Genomic DNA, 22,541 nt, shown 5'->3' on the forward strand with positions numbered 1-22,541 from the left:
CATTCAGTTCATTAAATAGTCTCAAGTCTTTCAAATGTACAATATTAAAATTGAGATTTTGTATAGCTATTTATCATTCAAAATAAGGGCATTTAGGCTGGGCAGTTGAACAAGTTAAACTTTGACAAAAAAGAAAATCCAAACGGAGTTGCTGTTCTTCTCCTTGATAAGTTGATATGTGATATGAATGTATTGAATGTATATGACATATTTCAGACGAGGCACAAATTAGCTTTATAACAGTGAATAAAGAATAAAGTAGATGGTTTTCTTTATACAGATGATTATGACAATACACAAGGTAAGGAATTAACAAAGAAAAGAAAAAAACCTTGAATTATGAGCTCCTTATACTTTCAACAGAAGTGAAGTAAATGCCCTGAAATGCAGACATTAAGTGCTACTCTCTTCCGGCAGCACCACTGCTCACACCCCTCCACTTGTAAAGTCCCTGAAACAGACATTTTATAGGCTTCACTACTCTGTTGGAAAATGGAAAAGAAGCATGTCAGAATCCCCTTCCATAGCTGCCTCTTAAAATAGTCAGTACTTGAAACACATATAGCATCAATTAAAAGATACAGTCCTATTAAAAAAAGCCAAAGAAGGGCTAGAGATGCCTATATTTAAACTGTAATTGCTTAACTTATGTGTTCTATTTCACTAGAAAGAGGCTGTGCAGAAAAACATTTCAGGATTGCATAAATAGACAATCTATGTAAAGGACTCATGCAACCTTGATATATACAGCAAACCTTCACAAAACAACAGTTAGATTTAAATGGGCCTCATCAAACAATATAATTGTTTTTATCACAGTTTCTTGTAGAGCACATCATAGATCATGACCTGTTGAGTGGTATGATAGAGAAAGGCAAATGTAGGAATGCAGGAATGTGCAATGGACAGCCACTAGACAGCAAATTTTTTTGACGTGTTCCTGCTCTCAATGCAATAAGTTAATAAGAATAAGTTAAATAACAAATCATTGGAAATGTTAAATAGGGTTAAAAAAAAGTGTAAACAAAAAAAAAAGTGTAAAAAGTGTAGCACAGAAGTACCCAGTAGGATTTCGAAACTTTGTGTTAGAAAATGAAAGACACAAAATTGGAAATCCATGGCACTAGTAAACCCTGCTATAAACACTCGGGGTTAATACTGGCTATATATGGTTTAAATAATTGAACATAGATTCAGCTTCAGAGAGAACTTGGATAAAAATCCTGATTATATAATTAGAAAGACAGCTTGGAAAAACTTCTGTACTTATGACTTACGTAAACATTGTGTTTGTGCCTGGTTTTCAAAACATTGGGTTGGTGTTTAAGAGAACTAGTGAAGTTGAACGAGAAAGGACCTCATGAACCATATTTAAAAGATCAACAAGCATCTAAAATTAGCAATGGGTTGCAAAGAACTGTCATGGGACGCTCCACCCCACGAGTCACATGGTACGGCCTTGCCACGTGCAGGGGGGGGGGGTGTTTCACTCTGTTTTGTGGCCACACCCTCGTGAGGGCACGCACCTGTACGGGCTTAATCGTTAGTGTTTGTTAGTCTATTTAAACCCCTGTCAGTGCATCCCTCATTGTTGGTTAGAGTCAGAGTATAATGTCAATATCCATGTTTGGCTAGCCGGTGTTAAATTCACAATCTTTATTGTTAGTGTTGTGTGTTTATGTTCACTGTTAACATTATGTGTGTGTTATGTGTTGTGTCATTAAATGTTTCAGAAAGTCGAGGGAGTCTGTGTGTCCTGTTCCACGCCCAGCGGCACTCATGCCGATGCAAAAACATGCTGGAAATTTTGGTAGGGATTACATAAAATGTCTTATCTCTCGTATTTTCTTTTCAGTGTTAGCAAGCATCTGCTTCAAAAGGTCAGTAGATAATAGTGAGGAGATTACAATGGTAGATGTAACCCCTTCAAAAAGCCTAAGATGCTGTTTTGTTACCTACACCCAGTAGCGGAAATAGGACTGGGCGAAACTGTAAGGCATGCAAAACTTAATAAAGGCATGCAACTCTAAATTATAATTACAAATTATATTGTGATGAGAACAGTCTATTGCATAGCCCAGCACAAGTTATAAGAATATGCATAACTTTAATAAGTTCTTTGTTGTTAAAGTTTTAGTTTTGTTGCTAAAGCAGAGTCAGAGTTTAACCATTTAGCTTGCCTAATTTGTGGTTTAGTAAATTTGGTACAGCAGAGATCACATAATACATGAAAATAGTGTCACAGTTGTTCATAGCAGTGGGGGCATTTACCTACCCATCTATAGATGAGAATGAGATGTTATAGACATGAGATCTCCACAAAATCTAGGATCTTGAGTGCTTCAAATAAAGAAAAAAACCCACAACTGGGTCACCCTCCTTGACCTCACCACACTTCATGAATCGTCCTGACGTCTGTCATTTGGCTGTGAGATTCAGATCTGGCTTACTTACCCAGGCTTGGACAGGTCACATTAAGGCTGGTATCACCCACATGAAGACCATGTAAGTCTGCTTCCTCCCAGTGTGGAAGGCTGCTCCCAACCATTCCGCCTTCCTCGCTGCTCTGTAATTACCTCTGTGGAGGCCCAGTCAAAAAACCAATGTTGGTGGTAAAAAAACAGCACCAGATCTGACTCCCAAGAACTTCCTGTTGCAGTTTAATTCTCTGGCTTTCGCCCACCCTCTTCAAACTGTTTGGGAGTGTGACAGGAAAATGGGTAGGCAGAATACGTTTTTGCACACCTAAAAAGGTGACCACAAAGAGCATAGCATTCATAATATTTCAAATGAACTTTTCTGGAATCTTGTGATGGATTACAATATATGAAACAGGATATATTATATTTTCCAGTTAACTGCACACAAAACCTGAAATATATATTGAATTGCATATGCTATTATATCATGATATATATTTTATCATTGGTCCTGATATGAATTATTGTACAGACCTATGGCCTCATTGCTAGATGGCCAAATCCTGTACAGTAATGTAATAACACTTCTTCCCAGGATAAGTGCCATTTCAGTGCCCTGTTGTTCTTTGAAGGGCATACATCATTTATCAGTTTATCAAGGAGACGAACAACAACTCCGTTTGGATTTTCTTTTTTCTCAAAGTTTAACTTGTTCAACTGCCCAGCCCAAATGCCTTTATTTTGAATGAGAAATAGCTATACATAATCTCTATTTAAATCTCAATTTTAATATTGTACATTTGAAAGACTTGAGACTATTTAATGAACTGAATGTCTTTACACACACAGACACACACACACAAACATAGTTACACAATCACAAGGCTATCCATCACTATGAGAAACAAGAGTATAGGTCTCCCTTTATGTAATGAAACCTTAGTTATATTTGCCATTTCATCAGGCAAGCACAGAGTAGGTTCTTGCACCTGCAACTAAACTCTTCCTAACAATACTGCACATATTTGACAATGTAATTTCAATAATTTGTTTAGAACGAGACAGAAAACCCTAAAGTCCTCTTGGTGAGTGCACTTGTGGAATTCCATAAATGCAAAACAAAACAAAAATTTACCCACAGCTGTCTTAAGTGCACTTGTGTAAATTCACTAAATGTTTTGACAGTCTATGAGGTTGTGGCTCCAGAAAAACATTGTTTGAAAATGCATTTTACAAGAACATCTTGTGCACATCCTCACTTTACACATATCTTAAATATGTCCCTGGAAATAAGGAGAGTGTTAAAGAGGAATTCTGCAATTTTGAGTTGTGGCACATTTTCATGTCACTTATGGGATCCACAACCCACGCTCATCTGTTTTCCTATTTAGAGTGTGTGTTAATGAGTGACATGGAAAGATCGAGCTAAGTTCCCTCTCAGGCAGTGCAGTGATAACCTTTAAGCATGCCGCCAAACACACTAACACCACCACAACACACAAATGGGGCATTAATTCAGAGCTTGCTGACTGTGCAAGGTATCTGCCCTTTCCCATCACATGGAATGCAGTCTCTTCTTTTCAAGCTATTTGGATAGTGTCTTTGATACACGGCAAGTAGTGTGGGACCATTCATCAAAAATTAAGCATAGTGATACTATTATTCTCTTGATTAACATTTAAACAGGAGGTCAATGGCAACACAGAGAAATCTTAGAGGAAACCTCTTACAGCCTGCTGGGGCTGTTCTGACAGGACTCTTTTCACAGTGATATTGAAATATGGATGTATAAGAATGACTATAATGCCACATATTTTTTGTAGGATTTCCAGGACAAAAGATTAATAAACTGACAAAAGGAAAATTATGTTTGATATTTTCTCAGATAGGCAATGTTTCCTTTCATGGAATCAACTTAGATTGTTGCCATTTTATTAATCAGCTTCCATGAATATGCAGATCCATCTCTGAGGAATACTTCCTTGATTATATCCTTTGTTTCATATGCTAACAAAGAATATATTTATAAAAGGTATCACTAAGAAGAAATATTACTAAAACACTGCCAGGAATTGTTTTTTTATATTTATCTTAAACAAACAGGCTCCTTCATCCTAGTGTCCTCCACACCACATAACTCAGGATTACTCTTGATTACTCAAGAGGTCAGCTCTTAAAAAATAACACTCTCAAAAAATAATGGGTAAAATATCCTATTTATACTTTCTGTGTGTTTTCATCAAGAGACTATGACATTTTCTGAGGCTGCTACAGACCACTGAATATTTCCTGTTAAGGTTTGTCAAATGTTCCATTGTCTGCAGCTATGCAACTATATTATGACTTCTATTCTGAATATGTTGATTGGTGGTAAATTCATTACCCTGTATTTTCAATGATAATCATTTTCCTCTTGTAAAAACAAGTTTATAGTCCTGTTTAATGGGACTTTTATTGCCTGCCTGATATTAACCACATCCACTAAACCATTTGTCTCCATTCATTTACAATACAATCATATATACAATTGCATCTGTAATTAGAATGGTAGTGTATTTGAAATGAGAGTGCAAACATTTATTGAATGTAAAAGGACAGATTTTATCTCACTGAAAACATACAAAGTGAAGATGTATGAATATGCAGACTTTAAAAATAGCTTTATGAGTAACAGCAGCCTGCATTATCCTTTCCCAGCATATGAACAGCTCTGATACCACCGTGGCTATGGGAATCCCCCCACACACTGAAGAGTACCAGGTTAAAGGTGGTGAATTTCTTGGAAACACCATAGTTGCAGGAACCATTGTGTAGCTTTCCAACACTAGGTTTTCCATGTTTGGAGTATTGGTACTACATGGACTATATGTAAAAACATTAATATGCTGAATATTTTTAAATATTAATGCTCTAACTTTACTGTGTTACATAGGCGGGTTTGTACTAATTAATCTTTCCAGAAATACAGATTTGGTGCCACCTGCATTGCCAAGACATGCATGTACTTGACATTCTGATAATGACTGGCTAATGTTACACCTTTTCCATAAGCTCTTACAGGAAGCCTTAAAAGATTATTTTAATATGTCGGTAATTCAGTGTTATGATGATGTCTGAAATCGGGGCAAGCCAGACATATGCAAACAGACAGCATGTAGGCCTACATTTACTGCGTTTACCATGAACTCACACACTCTATGTTGCTATTGGCAGAGTTTTTTAAAAGACCATAATGGCTGTGCCAAAACATACATGATCGAATTACTTGAGCAATCAGATAGGCATTCAAGAAACAATCACAGCTACAGACCTCTCCTTCAAAAAACACTTTAAAGATGTATTCACTTGAATTTACTAGCAAAGGATAGCTGTCAGGTATCTGGTAAGTACTTTATTTGGCTTGAGATTTTACAACGGTATTACACTTTGACTTGGTAAAATCCCTCCCTCCTTTGTGCCATTTAAAGTGGGGTGTGCAAAATGTTAAAGCAAGTAGCTGGTGTTGGCAGGTGTCTTCAGGCATGTTTAAGAATGCCAAGATGTTACTGTGCAGGAGTGCAGCTCTGCTTTCTCCCCAACATCAGGTATATTGTCATCCCAATCTCATGAAACACTGACAAGACTGAAACTGAAAAGGCTATGATCACTAAACCCTTAAACATTTGTAACATTCATTTGTAGCTTTTTATATGTGTTGGCTTGTGCGATTTCCAATAAACCACTTTTGGTCAAAATGGAGGGCTTTTGGTGACCAAAATTAACCAGAAGAAGCATATTGTGCTTGATAGAGCTGGTCCTGAGACCTGAAGCTCTACAAGGACTGAACAAAACAGCATTATATAATGAGCAAAATGTTTTTGTCAACAAGTCCAAACCAGAATTATTTTAATACTACCCTTAAACTCTGAACCTCAGTTTACAGTCTTTGTTCACAAAAATGTCAGTGAATTTTATGGCATTTTTTAATAGAAATCTTGTTAAAGCAATATTGTGGAACCCTTCCATATACACACCCCTTAACCTTAAAGACAGAAAAGCTCATTTTCTTTATGGCATCATCCCCATCTTTTCATACAGGCAAATGTTGAAATTCATATTTTAATATGTGTACATTTCCACATAGACACTTGCATGGGTGTTACTCCTGAAGAACTATACCACAGCAAAAGGGCATGTTCAAGACATAACCATGCAGTCCAAAAATATGCATAAAGGTAGAAAAGCCATCATATTGTTTCTGCAGTTCAGAAACATGTTGAAGAAGGCCTCTTAATTTATCTTCTTAGCTTTAGTGGAGTTAGTTTTTTTTTTCTTCTAGGATACTTCAGCACCAACTTTTTTGTTTCAAGTCTACCACTCCATTGAAAGGGTTTTTAAATGGGCATTGGTAGCTCAGTGGTTAAGGTATGGGAGTTGTAATTGGAAGGTTGGTGATTCAAGCACCACTTCTATTAAGTTACCATTCTTGGGCCCCTGAGCAAGGCCCTTAACCCTCAATTGCTCAAAGTTGGGCTTAACCATGATAGTAAGCTGCTTTGGATAAAGGTGTCAGCTAAATGTTCTAAATGAAAGCTCACTGTCTGCTCATACATATCAGTATTTTGGAATATTTTGCCTTTTGATAGAAGTTCAACTGTGATTTTTGAGTGCTTGGATCTTCCTTCACAGTGTTTCTCTCTTGGGAATTGGCCTAGTCTCATACCAACATTTCATCTGAGAGGACACATGTCAATCACATTCCCTGACATTAGGGTCAATAATGTGCCCTACTTGATATTTTCTTAATATGGTGAAACCTTTTCCTTAATTAAATTAGGTTCATCAGTACCATCTCTCTATAATTATTTAAAAGTCAAGAGAAAGTTAATTTTGTGACTTGGTCTCTGGTCTAGTTTGGCCTCCAGGGACTTGGCTCTGGGAAGGCAAGGGCAATAAACAGAATCAACCTTAATCTGCCTCAATAAGAGAGACTATTTAACAATCCACATACTTTGGACTGTGACAGGTTCATATTGTTTCAGTTCTGAACTCCACTATATTGGCCTTGAAGCAATGACTATAAGGCTAGCTCTGTACTTCCAGACCATTGTTTTGGTACTCTGAAATCCTGTCTGGATTTCTACTGTCTACTCTAACCAGTGTCTGCTCTAGTTAGAAAGCTATATAAAGATCTGGAAACCATTTTAGCAAAATATTAGACATTTTACAAATTTGTGATGTTTGTAGTAGCTGTAGGTTTTTGTACGACTTTGTTAATAATATAATATTCAAGAAAACTGCCAAGTTTGCATGGTACATTTCCTATGAATTCTTAATGAGATTATGCTTGATGTCTTCTTTGACCAGAGATAAGTGTATACGGTAAGAACAGGCAAGCCATGAACCATAGAATAACCACTTGCACTTAACCCCTTGAAGGATCTATTATGGGTATGACGTCACTTCATGGCAATGACTCAGAAGGGAGTGAGGACAGGTCTAAAAGACAGGAAGTGTGGTGGTCCAGTCATTGAGGAAAGTGGAGGTGGAAACCAAAAATACAAGCAACTGCATCATAGCAGGGTGTGTGCACATGCACAGGCACGAACATAAACATGCACATTTACACACACACACACACACACACACACACACACACACACACACACACACACACATACACACACATGACCTAAGACCAGAACAAATAATGAACTAAGAAGTGCCCTGTGTGTCAGGAACAAAAAAATAAATAAATAAAATCAGTTTAGTGCATATGGCAAATTTTCCAAAATGATGCAACTTTAGTTTTCCCAGCTACAGTAGATGAGCACATGGTTTTAGAGTTACATTGCCACTGCTTTTTGCACTTGGTGTATTTATGCACTGGCAGCAGATTTTAGTCCAATCCAAGACTTGGCAATATTTTTAAACCCCCATCAGGAAATGCTTTAGTCCCTGATGTCTACTGCTGGGAGAGCCATTGCACTTTTTCTGCTGTTCCTGGTTAGAGCTTGAAAAGTAGCAGTGCAAAAACAACTAGGATTTGGATAGTCATTTGCCATCTTGGAGAAATCATATACATTTGAAATTGTTCTATGATCCAAACATGCTGCATTACATAATATTATGTAATGCAGACAAACAGCTTAGAATTCACTTAGAATGTGCCTCTCATTAATTTGCATTGTCACTCAGATGTCTGCATCAGTGTTTGTAGTTGAACTGCTAAAATTGTTTCGGGGGGGGGGGGGGGGGGGGGGGGTCTTTGGTCTTTTTTTCTTTTCTTTTTTTTGTCCCCTATGTTTTATTATGACCCATAACCTTTCCAATGATGCTAACAAATACATTATTAGACATCTCATTTCAATTATAGTAAAATCATCACTGAGGTCTATTTAAAAGCAATGTGTTTCCACACATAGTTGTTCATGGTTTTTCACACTGTAGAAGATAGCAGATATGCTGATGACTGTGCTATTCCCTGTGTTGGAGCATATCAAGTTAATAATGACTTCTTCTGAGACACATTTTCCTCGGATTCACGTTTAAGAAAACGTGTTAGAAAACAGGATGCTGCCAAGTATTCTTTTTTAGCATAGCTCGAGTGACACAAACACATAAAGGTTTACAAAATCATTGGGGTATTTGCCAGTCTTATCTAAAGCAAATTATATAAAATGTATAGTTCTCTGCTTGGAAAACAATTATGCCTAATTATGCTGGCACCTATAGGCCTGGCTGTAAAGATGCCATCACATTTATCATGACCACTAACTATAGTCAGCAACAAACAAAATATAAGCACATTAATTAATTTATATTTGGTAAGTGCTCTCAGTAGTGATCATTTAAGTGCATGCTAAAGTGATGCGTCCACAGACAGCAAGGAGGCTGTTGTTGTTTTTGGTTTTTTTTTGTTAGCATTAGAGCATTTTTAGACATGCCATTTCATTGATTTCATAATGACTTATGATGGTCTTGAACTATCTGGGAAGGAGCCCTGCAGCGTAACATGTTTGTTGTGCAAGTGGGTCCAGAACCTACCATTTATGCCCACACATAACAGCCCCATAGCTATCTTACATGAACATATTTTGTGGTTGCCATATAATTTCTGCATTTTATGACAATCATATAGTTAGACAAGCAGCTACACAGAGGCAAATGCCGCACACGATTGATAGCTGTATCTGGGAGAATGACTGTGAACTCCATTCATACAAGATTCGAGCCTTACCCGCAGTCACTGGCCTACACAGTATTATTCCAATGTTTAGCAATTAATGTGATACCACAACCATCTGTAGGCTATGAAGAAGTAATTCCCTTGTATACAGTATCTTAATCTAGACCACACCTGATTTTTCCTACTATTTAGTAATACTCTCATATACTGTTTAATGGCTCAGAATAGAATGCTCTAATTCAATTATCCATTTAACTTGCCTGATTAAGCACACATCATGTGTGCAAAGTTGTCCTACATAATAGTCTTGTGAGTTTCGGTCTTAAAAAGAGTGACATCAGCTTTAGAAGGCCTTGCTATGGACCAGTCATGTGACTTTTTTGAAGCCATGTGGCATTTTCTCCCTCGATTTTCTCAAACAGTCAAACTACAGCACATGGAGCACACAGGTCGTCAAACAAGAAAGAGGTTCTTCAGCATGACTCACTTGCGTAATAAAATGCATCTATATCACACACGCCGATATGTCAGGGAGGTCGAGGACAAACGCGGAGCCTACGGCCCACCGAGCTATATTGCAGTTGGGTTTGCCCTTTCGCTAGGCCTTTTTGATAATCCATGCTTTTAAGATGCTGCATGATGTTATCACGGACCTATGACCGATTCAGGGTGTTGATATTTATTCTAACAGTACGACTTCGTGTGTGATACTGCTTTTAAACTAAGGCCTTATGTATGCCAAATATTAAAACGTAGAAAATATAATCTGCTTCTGTACTTATTTTGCCGTGACCCGGATTCGAACCGGGGTTGCTGCGGCCACAACGCAGAGTACTAACCACTATACGATCACGGCAAGCTACCGAAGAATACACTGGTGTGTTTACTTGATTACCATCAAACAGAATGGGATGTCTGCTGTGTTAATCTGCCTGTGAACCACGGGGTGGTTTGGCAGGTAGGACGTGAAAGTTATACGATTATTTTAACTATACGATGCCGCGTATTACGGAGAATAGGACAATATTATGCATTTCCAACCATTGTACAGTAACTTGACATCTCCAGCAACACACACAGTGTATACGGTATGTTATGATGATAGTGCATAATCAGTATGTCATAATGAGTTGTAGCCTATATACTTATGAGCAGATTCATCGTTAAAAAATGTTCATTTTACCTTTTTTGGATTACATTTTTAATAATAACGAATCTCATGGCAAAATGAATGTGGTATATTATAATGTATGGCAAGACATAATTGTAAACACAATATACTTACAATGCTGAATTTTAACAATGCTAATTTATTAAAGGCTAGGCACGAATTCGAATTCGAGTAAATTAACGAAAAACCGTGCGTCGCTCTGGAAATTCTATAAAGTTACAGAGTGACGTCACTGTGGACAACCGTGAACAACGTCGCGGTCAAACATTACTGACTTGGACTGCAGATTTTCCTGTGCTAGTTCTTAAGATTCCGAATATATTTTTGAATATACGATTATGAATCTGCAGTGACTGTATATCATAACAGTGAAATTCAACCATTTAGATTTGAGCCAGAGATAGAACAACCTGACCCAGTAGTCAGAACTGGGAATTCCGACTGGTAATGCTAGCTAAAACATGTTGTTAGCCATTATACTGAAAACTAATCATAAAAGTAAAATGTATTTTTTAAAAAGTAATCTTGTCTATTAACAATTGTTTATAGCAGGGGCGTTTGATTACCTATTTAAAAGCAATGTGTTTCCACACATAGTTGTTCATGGTTTTTCACACTGTAGAAGCAGATATGCTGATGACTGTGCTATTCCCTGTGTTGGAGCATATCAAGTTAATAATGACTTCTTCTGAGACACATTTTCCTCGGATTCACGTTTAAGAAAACGTGTTAGAAAACAGGATGCTGCCAAGTATTCTTTTTTAGCATAGCTCGAGTGACACAAACACATAAAGGTTTACAAAATCATTGGGGTATTTGCCAGTCTTATCTAAAGCAAATTATATAAAATGTATAGTTCTCTGCTTGGAAAACAATTATGCCTAATTATGCTGGCATCTATAGGCCTGGCTGTAAAGATGCCATCACATTTATCATGACCACTAACTATAGTCAGCTGATCATAAAAGTAAAATGTATTTTTAAAAAAGTAATCTTGTCTATTAACAATTGTTTATAGCAGGGGCGTTTGATTAGCTAAAGCTAGCTAGCTACTGGTTATAGTTCTCATTTTATTATCTTGTCATGGTATATAACTAACTAATTAGCGTTAGCAGTGCTTCTTTTACTAATAACCAATGTCTTAGCTAAGATAACGCTAACACGTTTGCTTTAGTGGTCTGTATTTTTGGTAGGTTAATTATATGTGACTAACCTTAAAATGTATGCATTATTACTTTCTCTTCTGCGTGGCTAACTTTAGTGAATTTCTATTGCTAACTTCGTACACTGAAAAAACTGAAATAATCTGCGTGTTAAAGATGCCGGATCATTATGGGAAACGTTGCTAGATGGCTAGGTTAAATAACGAACGTTGGAAACTGCAACCTGAGCTATTAATGACAATAGGTAGTTAGCTAAACGTAAGTGTTTAGTTGTTACTGTTGTAAAAGCGATCTACGTGGAATTCGCATTCATAAGATACTCTGTAAATATTTTACTAGGCTTTTTATATTTACAAAGTTCTCTTTAGTTTCTTTACATGCCCATATTGTTTGAAAAGCAGAAGTACTAAGATTTAGTCTTGTGAGCACAGCTTTCCACATCCCATAGTTCTGGTAACGCACTACAGATAACGGAGTAAGCGGATGGTCCAGCCTACCCTTTTAAACTTGATCAATTTTGTCCATTTGTTTTTGTTGTTGTTGATATTTTGGGATCTTTTGGCCATTTGTACACAAGGGTCCCACTGTACATTGAATTATTTCAACCGAAGACGACAACACTTTTTTGTCATTTTGCATCACTTACAGTTCAACTTGTTGAGTTGTTGTCTAACATCTACATCACACTTAGGATGTTTATGACTCCAAAGACAGCGGGTGAGGCAAAACCACATTTTTAAGTTGTATTCCTTGAATTTGTAAAAAAAAAATAATAATAATAATAATAATTACAAGTTAGAAACTTAGCTATTGCTGTATTTAGGCATTTGACACTTTCATATTAGCTGGTGCTTAGCCTTTAAACAGTCCACAAGCTGAAGTCTTTAGTCTGAAGCCCATAATACAAATGTTAATGAAGGGTAAAAATAGGCAGAGGAAAAAGTAATTCATTGTGATACAGCCCTAAAAACAGAATCCTATTTTTTAATCATACATGAGGAATTCTAGATTTACTGTATAAAACTATTTCCTACCTTTTTCTGTTCTGATAAGGATATGTCATTGCCTTGTGTCAGAACAACCTGTCTTACTCAACTCCACAAATCTAGATGGAAAATATTCTAAGTAAAAGTTAAAAACAATTTTACAGCACTTCACTGATTATATTCTGTGACACTGTATTTGGTAATAAGAAATGTTAGGTTTGAATTCTCTTTGACATATGTACCTTTTGCATTCATTTTTAAACTTTATAATTTACAAACGATGTAACCAATAAGACAGAAGAGAGAAAGAAAGGAACTACATGCGTGTAGGATAAGAACACCAAATGGAATTTTACACCGTCATTGCACTGTAGTCACAATAACTCCTGCTGCCACAAAATGTGGTATTTCACAAACTGTCTGAAAATGTTGACTCTGCTGAAAACAATCCAGGACTCCTTTTTTTCTGGCTTGTCATGCCTGGTGCTGAATGTTTGTTCTGACTGGCCACATAACCCACAGGAAGAGTGGGAGTAGAAAGATGGGACAGCAGTGGTAAAAAGTCATGACATCACAGGCTGTACTGTGATTGGCTGGCTACATAGGCAGCAGGGTTTAAAAGCCACACAAAGCAAGACCTCATGTGATAAACTTGGAGAACATTGATCCACTGCGCCTGCACACATTAAGAACATCAGATTGAAGCTGTCCAAGGCACAGGTAAGATACAACCTTTAAATCACCCTTTCACACTTAGAAATACAGCAAAGTGATGAGCATCAGGAGTTCAGACCACAACAAACTTTAATAATAGAGCTACTACGGGGTAATTGTAACAGCAGCTTTACAACAATTGGTATAGACATAAAGCACAGTTTATTGTAGGAATAGAGAAAGAAGAAGAGGAAGCTGTAGCACATAAATCCTTCAGTTAATCATCAGATGCCTCATTTATTCCAACAAATTAATTATAAAATTACACTGACATTCTTTCCACCTTTTGCTGTTTCATGCCATATTGTGTGTTTACCCTGCAGTGACAAAAATTTAAGGCCTTTACCTAACAGGACCTAATGAGAAACCAGAACCTTTTCCAAAATATAAGGCATTCTAGGTCTGGAGTTATGTGGCCTCAAGCTGCCTACATATAACTCGTGAATTATATGCTGGAAGAACATCATTATAGGTGTAGCTAAACACTCACTATCTTAGCTTGTACTTTCTGTAATGTCATGGCTAAAATGGAAAACATGGCAGATGTTTCATAGTGAAGCCTGGTTGCAGTTAGATGAGGAAACACTCTTTATACTGCTGCCAAAACATAATGGGCAACACAGTATGGGCATATAACTGCAGAACGGGGTTTGTTCTTTGTCAAAAAGTGTTCAGGTGAACAGTCAAAGCTTATAATAGCACCATTATGAGTACAAATTCAAGGCAATGCTTATAATAAATGCATTTACACTGCCTGCATACCGAAACATCATTTTCTACTTTCTGTTGTGCTGCATGTTTCTCCAAGATCAGCACACACAGCATGCAGTTCCACAGCATTATGGAGACTGTGCTGTGTGACTTTACACAAGATAATATACTTCATAATTGGAGGATGAGACATATAACTGCTTTCTTACAGAACACATCTGAAGAAAATGAAGGCTGTGATTGTATTTGCACTCCTCTTCACTATAGTCTACTGTCATCCTGTAAGTCCTGAGCAAACCAAGTCTTAACTCAACAATAACTACATATGGGGTTAAAAGCAAGCTAGAGTTTGACACTTCAAGAAATACTTTCAAGAAATTACAAGACATGAATAACTAAAACTTGAATTCATTCTTTAAGAAACTAAGGATAAGCTTTCTCCATTCCATAACCCTCCTGTCTGATGAGTGTGTATTATGTGTCTTTGCCACAGGTGAAACGTTCAGCGAGTAGCTCGGAAAGTTCTGAGGAACAAACAGTTGTCAAAATGGTAATTTAAATCCTCATAGAAACCTATATATGGTACTTAAAAAAGGCATCAAATCTAATGATATGCAATCAATTCCAAACACAGCCTCCTCCTGTCTTGCGGAAAGCCCCAGCCAAAGCAGCCCAGGCAGTACCTGTACATGTAAGTGCCCAGCACCAAGGCTACACATTGTTCTATTATCTTGCAGCAATCAAATAAATACATATTCCTTAAAGCACTTAAAATATGTGACAATAGAGCTATGTCCTAAAGTGGCTACTTCTATTTCTCACATTTTGGAGTGGGGTGTATGTTTCAGGCCATGAAAGCAACAGGACTGGAAGAGAACGCTGATGATTCAGATGAAGATGAGGTAAACAGGCTCATCCTCCCAACCACATAAGACAGCACTGCAAAGCCACACTTCCTAATAAAAGACACAAATGACTCTATTGGTCTTGGCATGCTGCTGCCTGAATGTGTTTTTCTTGTTTCAGGAAGCAGACACAGATTCGGACAAAGACAGTGCAGACACGCAAGAAGATGTGAGTCCCACTTTGCATGTTCTGTTACAACATCCTCATTTCAGGATACAGCACACTCTTCTACAGATCTGACATTGTTACAGACAAAAGATTCATTATGAACTAATAAAACAAAGTGCCGGAAAATGCAGTAAAATGTAGAAATATAATTGCGAAGTCTCCTGCAAAGCCAACAGAGCCAGACAGGAATCCACTGTAGTGCATTATTAAAAGTGGTCACTAGTGTTCATGAGTATAATTATGTTATATTTTATATGGGTGCATGGATGGGGCCTCAAATTCTGTGCTGTGTATTCAGGACACAGACTCCAGTGAGAGTGCAGAGACTACAGAGACTGAGGCCACATCTGCCCCACCACTGACCATGGAGCCCACTCAAACCCCTGCTGTGGACAGTGGACGCGGGGACAGCATGGGATACCCTGTTGATTACAAGAAGACAATCATCTACATGGATGGCATTGAGAAAGGGCCTTCTCATTACCAGACCTATGGATCTAACAAAATAGATGGAAAAAACAACATCAGTAAGAAGACACCCCTCTATGATGGCCAGGATGCCAACAATGTGGAGAAACATCTGAAAGTGTACAAGGTAATCAGGGTCCTCTGTTGTAACTGATTTTTTACAGTTCTTTATTCTGACAAAGCTTCCAAAAGGGGGTTGTCCCCCTCCCTTCAATACCATGCCTTCTATTCAAATCTTTCTCCAACACTTCTTCATCCAAAGCCCCTTCATCCTAGAACATTTGTAATTAGTACTTACCCTTCTATGTACAGTGTGCACATACAAAGTATTTGACAAGCTGGAAGGACCTCATCATTGTAGAGCTGATCCATCTGGGTGTGAGGATGATCACATCAATAGAGCATAGAATAACATGGCTTTAATAGGGGTCACATTAAATTTGCCGGTAACATTAGCATTGAGTCTATGTCTCAAGTCTAAACATTTATAATGGGAAACACTGTACTGTGAAAAAGTTAAAGATGGCGCCGGTGAGGTCGGCTGCCATCACGACTGCTCCGTCCACACCTGGCACTTTTTTCGCTCTTTTCTCTATATTTTTCGCTCTTTTCGCTCTTCCCACTACCCCTGACTTCTCCGCAGCCCTTCTCTACACACCTTGGTGCGTATCTCGTACAGCAGCGACGCCCTTATTTCTCTTAATCCACCATTTCACTGTGAGTTATACTGTGTATGACTATGTATGTGACGAATAAACCAAACTTGAAACTTGAAAAGTTCCTCTTGGTTCTTAGGCTCTACAGGTGAACAATGAAGTGCTGGAAGAGGAAATGAGCACCCCAGAGGAGACTCAGGGTCTGGAGGCCACCCGTGGGATTGAGGACGAGGAGCCCAGCAATAAGCAGGCAGACCTCGATGGCAATGGGGCCTCGCCTCCCAAGCCAGAGGAGAGCAAGAGTGATGGTGCAAGTGCCAGCAGCACCAATAGTGAGAGCGCCAGCGGTAGTACCAGCCAGGAGGAAGAGATGGAGGAGGAGTCAGACAGCAACCCGAGCAGCAAGGAGTTCACAGCCGCAACTGGTGCTGCCGACGAGAGTGACTCCTCTCAGAGCTCAGAGAGCCAGGAAAGCGACTCAGCTGAGCAAACTTTGGAGGCCACAAGCGAGTCCCCTGATGTTATCGCAAAATAAATGGACTGAAGCAAGAAGAGCTCAAATAATTTTCTGTCATGGTGCTATGTGACTTGCTTAAACTGCATGTGAGCAAGTGAAAATAAGTAGCAGAAAACAATGACAGTTCAGACAAGCCTGGTTTATGGCTGTGACTGTGTTATGTTACTTGTAAAGAAGCAGTTTCATCTAAACAAAATATTTGCACAATCATTTACAGTATCTTTATGTGCAGTATCTTTCATGAATAAATTGTTTTGTTTGGGTTTTTCCAAAAAGTTATTCAGCGTACTTATTCTTCCTCATTATAAAAGTCTACAGCGGAGGCAGAATTCATATTTACACTTGCGAATTTCATGATAAACGAATCTCTATTTTGAGATAAGTGGAACTAATAACAAAAGGAAACAGTAACGGGTTGTCTTCAGCCTTTGTCACTGTCAAGGGAAAGCATAGTATGCTAACCTCACAATTAGCTTGAGCTTCAAAACTTAACGTTTGATTTAAATTACAAGCCTGCGCTTCAGACGCTTATCGAAGTCAGCAAGTTTATTCAGTATAGCACCACATTCAAAAGCAAGAAAAGCAAACACAGACTTGTTTTATTTGTTTTACTTGTCCCTAAGGAGTGCTGCAATGTCTGTAATTAAAACACGCTAGATTTAAAGAACGAATTTCAAACATTCTTTCAGCCTTCATTCGTTGAGCAGTGGCATGTACATCCTCCTGCAATACTCACTTCTGGATCTATTTCCAGACTACATCTAGTAAGAAAAGCTTTTACTGATCAAAAGTCTCAGTCTACCGCAAAATCACAAAGGCTGACGAGGTAGTAAAACCCCGCGGAAAAAAAAGTAGAACAGATTCATTGAGAGTCTAGTCCACTGCCACAAGAGGGCACTGTAATCTTCATACAAATTATAGGTTAGCCTGCAATGCCAAGCAAGAACATATATCACCCCCCCCCCCCCCCCCCCCACCTCATACACATACACATAGGTATCAGAGCCTACATATCTCTGAAGAAGACTGCAGAGACTAGCTTAGGATGTAGAGGTAGTAAACATTTCAGTGTGGTTTAGAAGGATTCACCTGCTCCTGTAGCTCACCTAGTAAAACAGGTAGTGCAGCGCACTAGTAACACCAGAGTTATGGCTTTGCTTATCAGGGAGCGTACACGTTGTCACTGCTAAATATGGAAGTGGTTCTTCCCAATGCTGTAAATGAAACAGGAAGTTTCAGACAGGTTTTTTTTTATCACTAAAGTGTTTCTCAAAAATACTTATGAAAAAGTGTTTCTGAAGCATTTTGCCTATACGGCTGATCAAGGATCCCTGTCTGAAATATCTTGTTTCTCTGGAAACATTGTGGATTACAATGCAATTTTACTATCTCTACATCCTTAACTGCAGTATACTGCAGTTACTCCCTGGAATCTTCTTCAGAGATATTTTAGTTATATGTATAAGCTGTATGTATACAAACATTCTGCTTGTTAGAAATTTACCTGTCTGTCTGTCTGTCTGTCTGTCTGTATATATATACATATATATGATCATCCATCATCCTCTGTTTATTACTTATGACTAAAACAAAGGAGCTTGTACTCACTTTTTAGTTTAACAGGGCTGGGCCTCCCAAAAGTATCATAACACAAAGATCATCTTTAAATGATAGAATGTAATACTCGCTCTCTCTCTATTTTAAAATGATCTTAAAATTATGAGGCATTTATGTAACAAGACCCAGACTAAGAGAATAATTATAATGGAACAGAGAACCCACTCTTGATCATCTCCATACCTTTGACAGTGAAATTTGGCTTAGAGTGTCCAAACACAAGAATCTATTGATTGTTACAATTACCACTCAACTCCTTGGCTACTGATGGTGAAAATTGTGAGACTTTTATTGGAATTTATTGTGACAGATCAAATGTGCACAGAATCTCTGAGTCAGATACCACTGTGCTGCTAATTATACATAAGATACATAGTAACATACATATACTCCCATACAGTACATGACTGTACTGTAAAACTCTACAACTCAATAGGCTAACAATAGGTGTGCAAGAGACAAAACATGCTCAGCAAAGAAAATTTAAATAAAATCAAAATTACATGAATATGGGTAAACATTTATATGAATTTCTTTAACATTGAAAATCTAATGAGCTCAGTGCATTCTGAAGCAAAACTAAACATTTGCAAGAACATCTTAGACCAAGAATGGCATGACATAAGTATAAACACTTTAGTTATCACCTCTAAACTCAGTGAAGCATGTGATATCCTCAGATGTGGTGACTGAATGCCTTGTAGTGCTACTGGCTAGAGGAGTGGAGGTTAAGACATCCTTAGAGTAAACCGATTCGCTAGATCTAGACTCACTAGATACAGACCCACTTGCCTCAGTCTGTTCATCTCCCTGAGATTCAGAAGACTCACTTTCCTCAGATGACTGTGAGCCATCCATGTCTGAAGCATTGCTTGATTCATCCAAGGAGGAATCTGAGGAATCAGACTTCTGGAAGTGCCGGATAATGTCTGAATGTTTACTCTTATTCCATGAATGAAACTGTGAAACAGATTTGTATCATGGTGTGTACCTTTTAAGTAAACATGCAACTGCAATGAAACTCTGCCCCAAAGTTGGTGCATCTATAGTCTGCAGGCAGTAACATGTCAAGGACAGGGACATACACATTATATTTAGACCTCAAACCTGGCAAAAATAACAAGTACCAACAGCAAAGGCAGTTAAATAGCTGAATGTTAACCAAATGCGGGAACTTACTGGCTTGGAGAAAACGAGCACCATGAGAAACATTAACAGTGCTGTCTGCAAAGTCCACATCTTTCATGCAGAGAAAGGTACCTGCACAAAAGTTCATTTCATTTCATAATTCTAAAGTTTATAACATACAACACACACAGAATTAAACATGAAATACACCACACATTATAGTTTGTGGACTGAATTACCTCTCTTCACTTCTGAATCCAGTTATAATTGTATCTTGGTTTAGCTGCAGCTGATATACCAATCAGTCATGAGTAACTCAGGGGCTGGGCAGACAGGAATGTACCCAGACAGTTGAGTGAGAGAGCCCATGTAAATCCACAGCTTTGAGCAACATCCGCAGTGACCTTGCCAAATCTCTGTAATTAGTTTGTGGCAATCCACACAAGTTTAAATCACCAGCACCATTGTGCTTGTGCACTGTTTGGAACAAGACAAACAGTTTCTGTTTTCTCCAGAGTTTTTATGTGATACAGTTTGAGAAGATAATTTACTTGGCGCCACCACAGAAATATTGCATACAGCTGAATGCCATTTGCAAACAAATCTTGCAGTTAGTTACATTTTTATGTTAGCTAACAATTTTCACCATACCTTCTGAAAGCAATGGAAGAGCACAATATTTTCCCCTCACAATGTTATTGATTTAACAGAATTAAACAATATTTTCCCCTCACACTGGTAGTGACAGTTTACAAAGGCAGATTAAAAAACATTTAGAAAATCAGAAAGACCACAAAATTACTGGCATTCAAGTGTTAGTTGCCTGGTTTTGGACAAGGCTAAAGACCAACTGCATCTGAAGACTTCAAAGTAATGAAGTTTATTATTACTGCATGTACAAACAAGACGACATTAAAAGTTTCTTTAACTGAGGTTAGTGATTCAGTGCCTGTGTGCAATCTGATGATTATGACTAAAGATGGTCATCCATTACATACATCGTCTTTGATCCCATCATCTGTGTCAGAGGAGACTTGTCTTTAGCTCTACCCGGAGTACCAGTTCATAAAATATTAGTGGAAAAAATCCTGTATTTATCAGTCCATTAGTTCTGTTTAAATCATTCTCTGCTATTTGAGAACTGAACTTTTCTGCAATCAAACAGTCATAAGAATATAAATTCTATAATATTATTTTATAGGCTACTAGTCCTATATAAATTTCCATGGCAAAAGTTAAGATTTAAAACTTAAAAGAGTAAAAGTTCTGTTGTCTCTGAAGTAGGATTTATGATGAATGTCCTTATTTCATTTCATTCATTAAAGTTGCTAAGCTTCAATCAAAGTGTGTGACTAATATAATGAGATACAATGAGTTTTTACAACAGCTGCACTAAATGGGATACAATAAATTTGACCTTTTTGAGGTATGTGCTCAGATATGCAGTTTTAAAAGGAAAAGTAAAAACCATGTTACTGCTGTAGCAAGAAAAAACTTCCAGAATCAATATAAAGCAGTCATTCTAATTGGAAATGCTTGAACTTTAGCCTAAATTATTTTTTTGATATAGAATACCATGAGTTCAATTAAAGGAAGTATAATTTATGTGTAATTAAATAATTACACAATTTAAAAAAATATTTACTTTGTGGAATTACACATGGTTTAATTTATATGGGGCAGAGTACAGCACAGTCTCTACAACTTTCTGTGTGATATAGGACACTATGTCTATGGGAAATTTTTAATCACTTGATGTAAATAATTAACATATGGTTTGTTTTATATGGACCTCTACTGAGATGTGGGCTCACTCTCAGTTCTTCAGAAATCCCTTTTGAACATTTCTGACATGCATCGCTCCACCCTTGGTCCCACCCATCTCTAATTAGGGTCCTCCTCATTGTGGTTTGTATTACATACATAAAACATCACAGTGGGATTGAGCAGAGAAGACAGAAAAAGACTCACTCAATGTTTTTTTTTCCCAAAAGAAACTGCTGACACCTCCTGGTTTAGCACTGGTATTGAACTTAAAGATTCAGTGAACCATTGTGGAACTGTGTTTCAGTATTACGATAGTACTGTCAACTTGCACACGTTTCACTTTTATTTCCTTAAATAACTGCAGTCCTTTTCATGTTTTGCCTTTCCACACACACACACACACCACTGGATGAAGAGAGGGGGAACACCAGTGTTACAGGAACAACAGCCATATGTATCATTACAGTTATTAGGCTCACTCTCTCTTCAGCACCCACTAATTAGTGGAGCATGTCTGTTCTCTGAACAAGCCGTAGCCATATGACAGGCAAATGTTCAAAAATGTTTTAAACTTTTCTCTAGTTGACATCCATTACAAAGGGTTATGTATTGGAAACACACATGCTTTATATGTGGAGGGTTTGAACTATGAGGGATTAGCCCTTCATTTTCAGGCCAAACCAAGCTTCAAATGTCAGGCAAAAAGGAAATGACAGTTGTGTTGTGCATACAGGAAAGGCATTACTTACCTAACCACTTTCAGGTTGTCAGCTATTCATACTACAGAGCTGCTTAATATAGTAATTATGCCTGACTTATTTGTGCAGGTACTGCAGACAACAGTTAACAACCAAAGCATCTTTGCATGTACAAAGAGAAGTGTTTAATCATAATGCAAGATGATAAAATCTCACTTAGTTTCTAGTTCTTGCAAGGACCTGTTGACATTTTTGTGTATTTTTGAAGCTGTAGCCTGAACAC

At 37.7% G+C, this 22,541-nt stretch overlaps 1 protein-coding gene, 1 long non-coding RNA gene and 1 other non-coding gene across 3 annotated transcripts; 1 reads left to right on the forward strand and 2 right to left on the reverse strand.

Annotated features, from left to right (window-relative positions):
- Positions 1–10,372: 10,372 nt before the first annotated feature.
- On the reverse strand, positions 10,373–10,444 carry trnah-gug. Its single transcript has one exon. It is a non-coding gene; the product is annotated as a tRNA-His (tRNA).
- A 3,124-nt stretch (positions 10,445–13,568) lies between these two features.
- On the forward strand, positions 13,569–17,282 carry spp1 (secreted phosphoprotein 1). The gene is made up of 8 exons (XM_027009048.2): positions 13,569–13,628; positions 14,545–14,614; positions 14,827–14,883; positions 14,968–15,024; positions 15,182–15,235; positions 15,360–15,407; positions 15,706–16,002; positions 16,671–17,282. The coding sequence occupies exons 2-8, from the start codon at positions 14,561–14,563 to the stop codon at positions 17,064–17,066; spliced, it is 963 nt and encodes a 320-aa protein (XP_026864849.2). The 5' UTR covers positions 13,569–13,628; positions 14,545–14,560; the 3' UTR covers positions 17,067–17,282.
- Positions 17,283–18,927: 1,645 nt separating this feature from the next.
- LOC113576760 lies at positions 18,928–20,119 on the reverse strand. Its single transcript, XR_003410554.2, has 3 exons — positions 20,033–20,119; positions 19,845–19,925; positions 18,928–19,625 (listed from the first exon to the last, which is right to left on the reverse strand). It is a non-coding gene; the product is annotated as an uncharacterized LOC113576760 (long non-coding RNA).
- Between the last annotated feature and the right edge of the window lie 2,422 nt (positions 20,120–22,541).

This window comes from Electrophorus electricus, chromosome 17 (genome assembly GCF_013358815.1).
Source record: "Electrophorus electricus isolate fEleEle1 chromosome 17, fEleEle1.pri, whole genome shotgun sequence".
In the NCBI taxonomy this organism is placed as follows: domain Eukaryota; kingdom Metazoa; phylum Chordata; class Actinopteri; order Gymnotiformes; family Gymnotidae; genus Electrophorus; species Electrophorus electricus.